Genomic DNA, 10,840 nt, shown 5'->3' on the forward strand with positions numbered 1-10,840 from the left:
CTACTGATTATCACACACAAAACGCCAGAAAATGAAACTAAGGAGAAAACTAATGTCCAGCTGAGCCCAGGGCTACGGAGGGAGACGTGCGCTGGACCGCTAGGTGTGCAGCGGCAGGAGGGGCAACCCCGGGCCTGGCCGAGGTGGGGGCACAGGGGGAGCAGCCGGCGGGCATCATGTTAACTGCTGCATGACGACAGCATTGAGCAGGTTGGCTTCCTCCAGCGTCTGGTTCTCATCAGCCAGCTCTTTGTTCGGGAAGGTAGTCATGAGGACAAAGCTGGTGGTAGCCATGGCTGGCCGGGCATCCACAATGAAGAGCCGGATGTCGCTGACCCTGTGGCTGTGGTTGAACTTCTGCACCAGCCTCCCGCCATCAGCGAGCCGTATCTGGATGTCTGTGGTGGGCTCTGACTCGTTGATTGCGATGGAAGAGCTAGCTTTGGCTTCGTTTTCTGCCTGTTGGGCTAGAGAGCTGGTATTCAACACCTGGTGGCAGTGCTGCCCAGTTTCTGCCCCTCGCCAGTGAAGGCTTGAAGGCTCCCTTGGGCTTCACGAAGTCCTCATCCTCATGGTCCTCCATGTCCAAGTTCACCTGTCTGCCGTGAGCTAACCTCCCCTCGCTCCTGCGGACAGACTCCAGAAACTGGGCGTTGTATGGGTCTTGGTAGCTTCTGAGCTCGCCATTGTCCAGGCTGAATCCACTCTTCCAGAGCTTCAACACCACATGAACATCTTGGCTTTAACGCCACCGCCTCTCTCCTGCCACGTATGCGGCGTCTTCCTCTGGTGCTGCCCCAAGGCGGCAGCCACCCCTGCAAATGGTCTGAGTTTACTGCTCTCTCTGCGACTCTTGATCATTCGCTCTACAGCTCCAGCTCCATGCTCCTTGGCACCTTTAAAGAGATCATCCACCAGCTCGTTGGGACTTTTCTTCCTGGGAGGTCCAACAATCTGCTGTCCACTTCTTTCTGAGCCCCCAGCATAAAACCTCTGGCCCTCCTCCTCTTCCTCATCTTGGTCATGAATGAGGTCTCTGAAGGATGTAACTATTATCACTGGGGGCTGTGCCTCTGGACACTGAACTGGGGGTTCATTTGCCTGCGAAATGGTCACAATGTCTTCGTCCCCTCCATCCTCATAAAAGCTGGCTAGTGTGATCTGCAGGTTCCAGCTGGCCGACTGGAGATAGAAACGGGCTTGGTCCTCCTCGGTGCCCGTCACTGCAACGAACTCCCTCAGCGCGTCCTGTCGCTCGGCTGCCATCTTTGTCCCGTGCCAGACAAGTTCCTTTTAGTGACTAGTCATAAGAAAGCCACCCTAACACGACTAGTTCTCATGTTTCTAAAGGCGTTGTCATTTATAATCTTTCTTCTTGGACAATTTAAAACCACCAACTATTAAGTTGAATACTCAAAGTCTTCTACATTATTTTACATTTCCAAGTACAGCTGTTATATCCTGAAAAGTGATAAGAGAAGTGTTTTTATTACCTGGTGGAATACCCCCGAGTCTTTGCTGGATCATTTCTAAATGATGAATATATTCTGTTAAGGACTGTTCTGGGTCTTGGGAAGCATCCAGGGACCTTTCTGATCTTAAACTTGAAGATGAAATGGATCTTCAGATAGACAAAACAGCAAGAGAAAAACAGAAAGAAAAAGAGAAGAATTACTCAAATAATGTAGCAAGTGAGCATGATATGCATGCAGGAGCTAGAAGTCCTGCTGAACCAGATTCAACATAGGAAACAGGGCTAACTATTCTTCAAATCCCTTCCTTGCTTTAAAAGAAAAATACTGTGCAGCTTTTTATTTTTTTTAAAGTACCACACTGCTGTTGAGAACGACTCCTAGGGACCTTCTGAACAGCAGCTCTGAGCCTTGCCCGGCCCTGCGCCATCCTCACAATCTCTGCCTTGCTGAGCCCACTGCTGCAAGGTCTTCCTCTCCCTCTCACTGACCCTCTAGGTTTCCGAGCAAAGTGCTATAGAGTGCTTTTGTAGTATTTTGGGGGTTTTTGCAGCTATTGTATAGGGTTTTATACTCAGATTTTAGTCAGCAATATTCTCATTATCACATATGAGGGAATTTAAATGTCACAGTAACTTTAACATAAGGAAAAGAAAGCATGTAAAATTATAGAGCGCTTTAAAAAAATTGTACATTGGTTTGCATACAAATTGTTTCATATTTTCCTTCATTCACATTTTGTTTCATACAATCAATGCCATACATTGTTTTATAATATTAATCACCACTGAACATTGTCCAAAATTTCTATCTCAGAGTTAAAATGAATATGTATTATTCTCACTTACTACATCTTCACGTATGTGTGTATCTCTCCCTGACACGGTATCATTCACCAATGCCTGCAGTGTCACACCTCTGTGCCCTAAGTCCAGCCACTTACTTGCCTTTCCTTGCCATTCAGTCCCCTCCTCCACTGTCCTTCCTCTCCTTTTCTGCAAAGTCCACTGCACACCATTTATATTATTCTTAACTTTCCAACTGAAAAGTTTCTTATCTGTTCAGGAAAGGGGCCAGTGTCTTACTCATTCTTGTACCATCCTATAATAAAGTCATTCCACAAAAAGGCAGCTCTGATCTACTATTTTCCATCCAATCAGTATTACCAATCAGGCACCAGACAGTCTCAGCCCTCAACAAACAGAATTGGGCTTCTAAGACCCTGGAGGGACTCACATGGGATGTTCTTGCCACACTCAGGGACTGACCAAAATCAGACTTTCAAACTATAGTTCTGAAGCCCTACATATGTGGATGAAAGATCATTAATAGAGGCCAACAAGGGCTAAATGTACAACAAGCTGGAAAAATGAGCAGGCTCAAAATGAACACGAATTTGTGAAATTTTGTCAAATCTTTAACCTTCTAGGATCTGCCTTATGTTACAATGGCACCATTAATTCTTGTATTTACTGTTTCTCTGCACAAGACAGTGAGAGTCGGAAGATTATGATTCTCATCCCACACTGCAGCTTATATAGATGGTTACCAGCTTATGGCTCCTGGAAACACTGCTGGCCTAAAGACCTAGCTGAAGGGCTTGTCCTGCTCTGAAAGAATAATTTTTACTCATTTCAAAACACTGGAAAAATATGGAGGAAAAAAAATTGCATTTTAAAAAAAAATTCCTCTTCTACATTCATTGTTGTACCTTTTCCTTCCTCTCCCTTCTTCCCTCAGTCCACTTTGCAATGCACCTTTGTTCCACAGTGTTGTGAAAAAAAAAAAAAAAATCTTAATGTATGCAACAACATGTACATACAAGTATTCACAAAAGCAAGTAAAATTTTTCTATATGTACTCTATGTCTCAATACAGAAGTGAAGGTGAAATAATTAAATGGCTTATAATTCAGGATTCCAGCATTCACGTAGGTTTGTTTGTAAACTTCAGTTGGGGAGATGGAACAGAAATTACCCCTTTCTTCACTAACACTGGGTTATGAGCTCCATGCTGAGGGAGAGGGAGCCTTAGTGAGGACACTGTCCTTCAGGGTGGGTGAGCCCACTCTCCATCACATGCCCAAATGAGCCTCAGGGGGGATGAGTGCACCCACCTCTTACCTGCAAACCATCACAGGCTATCAGAGAAATGGCTTTTCATTTAATATGTTATCAACAATCACAAGTTCCATTAAGCATTATTTTTTAATAAAAACCTTGTGACAATGGATCTTGGCAGACAGAAAAGAGTACCAGAGGGCTATGTACCTATATTCCATTGACTATGCAAAGGCATTTGACTGTGTGGATCACAACAAATTGTGTTTAACACTGAGGAGAATGGGAATCCAAGAACACCTGATTGTGCTCCTGTGAAACCAGTACTTGGTCCAGGAAACAGTCCTCAGAACAGAGAAAGGAAACACTGCATGGTTCAAAATCAGGGAGTGCCTCAGGGATGTGTCCTTTCCAATTTATATGCAGAACAGTTTATTCTGGAGGCTGGGCTTTATGAGGAGGAATACAGGATCAGGATGGGAGGAAGACTCAACAACCACCTATGTTATGCAGATGACACAACCCTGCTTGCTTAAACTGAGGTGGACCTGAAGCGCTTGTTGCAGAAGGTTAAGGACTATCAAGAAGACAAAGATTCTCACCACTGAGATAATTGGCAGCACCATGATGGATGGAGAAGAGACTGTGGTTGTTAACAGTTACAGTTTGTTCAGCTACACAATCAACACTCTTGGCACCAGCAGTTAGGAAATCAAAAACCAAACTACATTAGGTAAATCTGAGTACTGAGAAGCAACGATGTCAGTCTAGCGACTAAGGTGCGCTTGTTCAAGGCTTTACTTGCTATGCATCAGAGAGCTGGACAATGACTAAGCATGACAGAAGAACTGATGCCTTTCAGTTGTGGTGCTGGAGAAGTCTTAAACATAGCATGAACCACCAAGAAAATAAATAACCCTGTCTTAGAGAATGTGAAACCAAATTTCTTCTTGGAGGCTAGGATTTTGAAGCTCTGTTTCACATACTTTAGATACTTGGCCAGAAGGGACTGATCCTTAGAGAAGGACATCATGCTTGGAAAGGTGGAGGGACAGTGCAGGAGAGGAAGATCCTGGAGAAGATGGACTGATACTGTAACTAGGGTAATGGGGGTAGGTGTGTTGGAGTCAGTAAAACTTGCTCAGGAGAGGGCAGGCTTCAGAGCTGTTGTAGATAGGGTCACTATGAGTTGCAGACAGCTCAACGGCACATAACAACAATAAGAGTGTTTACAAATACCACTGTAAGAATGAAAAGAAAACTGACAGAATGGGAAAAATATTTGGCAATGACATCTGATAGGGGACTCATACCTAAAATTTATCGAATGCTCCAGCACCTCAACAAGAAAAAGGTAAACAACTCTATTGCAATATGGGCACAGGATATGAATAGCCATTTCACCAAAGAAGACACTCAGATGGCAAACAAACAAATGAAGAATGTTCAAAATCCCTACCTATCAGAGAGATGCAAATCAAAACAACTATGAGGTATTATCTCACTCCAGCAATAATTGTAAAGTTCAACAAAGGGGCAAACGACAAATGCTGGCGAGGTTGTGGAGAGACTGGAGCCCTTAATTCCCTGTTGATGGGAGTGTAAAATGATGCAACCACTATAACGCATTCTCAAAAAGTAGGAAATTATTGACCCAGCAATTTCCCTACCAGGAATTTACCCTAAAGAAACAAGAGCCACCACCCAAAGAGATGTATGCACACACCCATGTTTATTGCTGTGTTATTCACAATAGCAAAGAGATGGAAGCAACCCAAGCACAAATCAATAACCGAATGGGTAGAAAACTATGGTACATTCAAAGAATAGAATACTGTGCAGCACTGAAAAACAATGAACTCAAAAAACATTAAACAACATGGGTGACCCTGGAGGACATTATGCTGAGTGAAATATCTCAGTCACAAAAGGACAAATACTGCATATAACACCACTATTATAAAGCAGGACTGACATGCGGGTTTGGCAGGAAACTAGGAAAAGAGTGGATAAATAATGAGCATTGCATTGGAACAGATGAGGGAAAGAATTGTTTAAAAGGAATATATGATTTAGCATTATATGTATGACAACAGTCTAGAGTTAGAGTGCATTGCAAAGTGGACTAGGGGAAGGGGAAGAGAGGAAGGAAGAAATTTTGCAAAGATGAATTTTATTTTTAAGTGAATTGAGGGAAGAGTAAGGGAAAGGAAGGGGAGGGGAGGAAGGATAATGAACAACAATTAATGAACGAAAACCCAACTGCTTGATAGTTTAAAAACACACTTGTGTTAAAAAAAAAAAAAAAACAAAAAACACACTTGTGTGAAAAAGTCATGGATAAGATAAAGTAAAGCTAAGCCCTAGGGCCTTGTGGAAGCAGCCTCAGCTTAGACTCCCACAGCTCTAGGTGCTAAGCAACTGCTGCCAACTTGAGGTGGGTCGGCACAGTGCATAATGTGTCAGCACAGAGGCAGCTGATCAAAACCTCAGTCCACCAGCTGCATCTTGCGAGAAAGAAGGCATTCTCCTGTAAAGACTCACAGCCTTGGAAACCTCAGGGAGGGCCGCTTTGAGTCAGAGTTGTCTCATCGCAGTGTAGTTGGTTTTCTCATTTGGGCACAGAGCCTGGCACATCAACTGACCTTTCCTTCCTGTGAGGCAAAGCTGTCAATGCAAGCCGGCTGCTTCGGGCAGGCTCCCTGACGAGGATGGAGGAAGATTCCCGGGTCGGAGGAGACCTTCTGGTTTCAGGATGTGGCTGCCGCTGGGGCAGTGAAGCTTCTTTTCCCAGGATGTGCAGGGATCAGGAAAGAAACAAGCACGTTTTAGAATGGATACTTATCCAAATGTGGCATATTTCAGTCCTGCAGGGAATTCCAAGATCCCATAACCATATGCGGCCATCAGGAGGGCACCAAAAAAGATGAAGATAAAAAACTTTCATCAACATTCAAGTCAGAACTGATTCACAGCTCACTCTCTAGTGAGTTTTCAGCCATAAATCACACAGGAGGAGGGTTCCTGTGGAGCCACTGGTGGATTTAAAAAGCCAGAAAGATGCTGCCTTTCGCTTAGCAGAACAACTCCTTTCAGATTGTGCTGCCACGGTGCCCTTAAAAAGGGGATAGGGTGCTATTTTACCCAGCTTAGGAAGAAAGCAGGTAGAGACCCTGAAGAATGCTAGGTATGGCTTGTGAGCAGAATCAATACAACCCAAACACCACATTTAGAATGTCATCATAAAAACAGGCATGAACACTGGCAGAAAGCCACCTCCGTGGTGGTCAGCACAGGCCCTACACGCATGGTTCAGCTGCACGCCTTCCTAAGAGGCCATTGTGGGATCCACAAGCACAGCCCCGATGGCATGTGCAGTAGGCCTAGTGCTGTTGCACCCCTGATGCTGAGCAGGAGTGTCCTCTGTGCACATTCATGGCCTCAGACTTCCAGAGTGACAGTGTTCCAGACACCCGCCTCATGGATGCCTTGTTTACTGTTCTGAGGACATGGGAATACAGAGGCTGAGAACCAGCGTTCTAACCTCCCTGTGCTGGTCTCTGGATTCCGACACTGGAACCAAGACCACCAGAGTGTGGCCATGCTGGCTCCTAGTCACTGAACCATCCTGTGTCCCATGAGCTCACTGCTCATCTTGAGAGGCTCTGTACAACAAGGTTTCTAGTAGCAGAGCTGGCCTTTGCTCACAGGTAGTTACATGCATATATATCCAGGTCTCACATGAGTGCACACATGCCAAGCAGAGGGGGGACCATTCTCCACCCTGGCAGGTGACTGCACCTCAGATGAGAGAACTGTGCGTGTGCTGGAGTGCTGTCAGGCTCGTCTGGGCCCAGGCAAGCAATGCTGCCGAGGGACGAGGTGTTATGAAAAAGAACTTCACTTAATTTTGGAGACTAAAAATAGCCATTTTATTAATTATTAAAGAGTTGATAGATCGAGCATTTCCATGTTCTAAAATCACTTTCTATCTTCTTCTGACACAATTTTTGTTCTTTAAGTGTATAAGCTACACTTGCAGTTCTGAGTCACAAAATAAAATAATTTTTCTTCAAAACTCCATCTGCCTTCGTTAGAAACAGCATCAATGGGATTTATACATTTCCTTATGGTGTCTTATTTCTTCCCCATTAACCACTGAAAAATGACCATAATGTAAACAAAAATACTACCACAATTAGAAAAGAACTGAGTAAATTACACACGTAATGACCCACCTGAGCGGACGGCTTTGCTTTGTGGTAGAGCTCCTTTCCGGTCCACTTCTTGCCATTTCTTAACCAGAAAACGTAATCTAGAAAAAAAAAAAAGAGACAGAGGGAATATAGTTCATACTACGGCAAAATAGGATGTAATAAGAAATGAAAATTCTTTGAGCAAAACTAGCCGACACAGACAGAAATCTCCTAATTTCAGAGGCCAGTGGGCTCAGTAGGTGCTGGAAAAAAATTCTTTGAGCAAAACTAGCCAACAAGGATGAAATCTCAGCATTCCCAGGCACAGGAGGAACTTGGGGCCACCTTCACCCCTATCATCAAGTACATCTTGTATTGCAATGTGGTAGTTCAGCTGGACCAATGAAGCTTTGGGGGGAAGAAAAAAATTCCCTGGTATTCATTTGCAACAAATATACACCTCATATAACATACCACATAAAACCCTAACTCAAGATGGACCTAAGAGCTAAGTGTAAAACCTAAAATTATAAAGAACATCAAAGGCATAATAGAGGCAAAGTTAGGGACTTTATAAAATACTAGTAATAACCAAAAGAAAGCACAAAGAGTAAAGGATAAACAAGATAAATGAGACCCTCTAAAATGAAATTAAATTCTTATATGCATCAACAGAGTGAAAAAAGAACCTACAGATTGTAAAAAATATTTGGCAATGCGCTATCAAAGTACTAAACTTTATAAAAGTTTCAACATCTATACAACAAAAAGACAATCCAATTTAAAAATGGAGAAATGACACGAACAGATATTTCATTAAAGGTGGCATTCAATCAGGCAATAAACATGAAGAAATATTTTTGCTCTTTAGCCATTATATGGATGCAAATTAAAAGAATGAGATGACCTTTTATACCAGCAGTAACAGCAAAGTTCAAACGACAGAGAACCACAAATAAGGGCGGTGCAGAGAATGGAATGCTCACACCCCACTTATGAGTTCATATTAGAACTGCCTTATGGACTGAATCATAACTCTCTTTATAGCAGGGCTGTAAAAGGGTGATAACTGCTGTGGAAAACAGCATGGTGCCTCCTTACAAAGTTAGAAATATTGTTTGATTCAGGAATCCCACTATTAAGTATACGTCCCAAAGAAGTCAGAGGTGTGTGCTTTGTTTTCATAGGAGCTTTATGAGAAAAGACATGGAAATAACCTAAGTGCTCATCAATAGATGAATGGATGGACAAACAGTATGGTACAGACATAAAATGGAATACCACGTAGCATTAAAGAAATCTCAAAATACTGTATAACACTGATGAACCTGAAAGACATTATACTGAGTGAAGTAGGACACAAAAGGACAAATATCTTGGGAATCCCGTATTTTAAAAAGGCAAGACGACACAGAATGCTGTGAAAGTTTTAGACAACATTAGGCCATTACCTACCCAACCCTACATTAAGAACAATAAACATTTACCTACAAGTGAGTATATAGGCAAACTGACAAGACAAACAGATCCAGCCAAGGGACTACACGTTTGATTATGCATAGGTTTGGCAGATGGCAGTTCAACATGAGTTATCTGTATGTGCTGAAAACACATCCACATGTGAACTCTAGCACCACAGAGATCCTCAGCACTTGGAATCTGAGTCATACTACATCATTCAGCATAGTCCTGGAGGCTTTATGCCTTCCTTACCTTGTGTTAATATCGACATTGAAGAGGCAGCTCTTTCTCAGTCATATTTTGAGTGGCCATCTACCTGGGGTAAAGGCTCCTCTTTCACAGACAAAGGACACTGCTTTGATCTATAAGGTTTTCACTGGCTAATTTTTTGAAACAGATCAGGCCTTTCTTCATAATCTCAGTCTGGAAGCACCTATGAAGCTTTCTACCATGAGAGACACTGCTGGTACTTGAAACATAAGGGCGGCATTTGTTCAAGGATAAAATATAGAAGATAAGAAGAGAGAGAAAAGAAAGATGAATGCAAACAAGAATCACAGAAACAGTAGGAAGGGTGATGATACAACATGGAGGTTGTATTCAGTGTCAGGAAACAAAACATGTAGGTATGATCAAATTGGAATTAGAATGTTAATCTGCTAAGTCAAATCGTATACATATTTACCACTGCCAATTGAAATACCCAACACACCAGTTAGCCACATTTCTGCTCCAAAAGCAATCCCTACACAGATGGCAGATAACAAGCACTATCCCCAGGAAAGTCAATGGTGCTGAGCAGACAGGGAGCAGAGTTCACTGTCAGGGAAACTGTGGGTCTTCCTGGAGTGAGCTGGGAGCAAGGATGGCAGACAAGCCCTCCTCGGAGGAGCACAAAACCCACTTACACGTGCGGGTTTAAGGTGCAGAATCTCTTGCTTGGCCACACATTTTAATAAACCTGGATATGGCAGAGAGTTTATACTCAGATGCTCATCTATACGGTGGTGGTTAGAACACATCTAGGGACACAAAGGAACAAAGGCCTGGGGCTCTGTTTTTGTAAAGATTACAGTCATGAAAACCCTCCAGGGCAGGGATTGACTGCAGCCTGCAGGATCACCAAGAGTCAGAATCACCTCCATGGCAACAGCTTAGGTTTTTCTGGTTTTGACTTCTCTTTTATCACCTGCCAGTTTGCTGTATTTCCAAGTCCAGTGATCTGCGCCACCAGTGATCCAAATACCAGCAAAATGGACAGACATATCACTTCCAAACTTAGACTGTGAAGAAAGGCCTTGGGGTCTGTGTAGTAAAAGTAGCCAGTGAAACGTCACAGACAACTGCAGTACACTCACTGTCTGACAGAACTCTGGAAAGATAAGCCTCCAGGTAGGAAGGACTCAAAATATGACTGAGCATGAAATAAAACCTTTGACCTTAATTAGATGTGGCATGACTTAGAAGTGGTTACACCTACAACCAGGAGAAGATAACGTAGATGAATGGCATCTTCTAAGACTCAATTCCCTATGCACATCCAAAAACTTCTCCAGTAGGGTAAAAAGGGAGGCCACTGACTGGGAAAAAGTATTCGGTAATAACATATCAGATAAGGGACTTATATCCAGAATTTATGAAATACTTGAGC

The 10,840-nt window shown here is 43.1% G+C and overlaps 1 protein-coding gene and 1 pseudogene across 1 annotated transcript in view; both read right to left on the reverse strand.

The window, feature by feature from the left end:
* The window catches only part of PCNT (pericentrin), a 155,192-nt gene that overhangs the window by 29,493 nt on the left and 114,859 nt on the right, over positions 1-10,840 (reverse strand). Inside the window, exons 33-35 of the mRNA XM_006894042.1 lie at positions 7,771-7,847; positions 3,589-3,595; positions 1,494-1,621 (exon numbers count right to left, since the gene is read on the reverse strand). Coding sequence (XP_006894104.1) covers positions 1,494-1,621; positions 3,589-3,595; positions 7,771-7,847 — 212 coding nt within the window. The remainder of the gene's footprint in view (positions 1-1,493; positions 1,622-3,588; positions 3,596-7,770; positions 7,848-10,840) is intronic.
* On the reverse strand, positions 175-1,266 carry LOC102863684 (annotated as a pseudogene).

This window comes from Elephantulus edwardii, unplaced genomic scaffold (assembly GCF_000299155.1).
Source record: "Elephantulus edwardii isolate Elephantulus edwardi_28Jun2011 unplaced genomic scaffold, EleEdw1.0 scaffold00133, whole genome shotgun sequence".
NCBI lineage: Eukaryota > Metazoa > Chordata > Mammalia > Macroscelidea > Macroscelididae > Elephantulus > Elephantulus edwardii.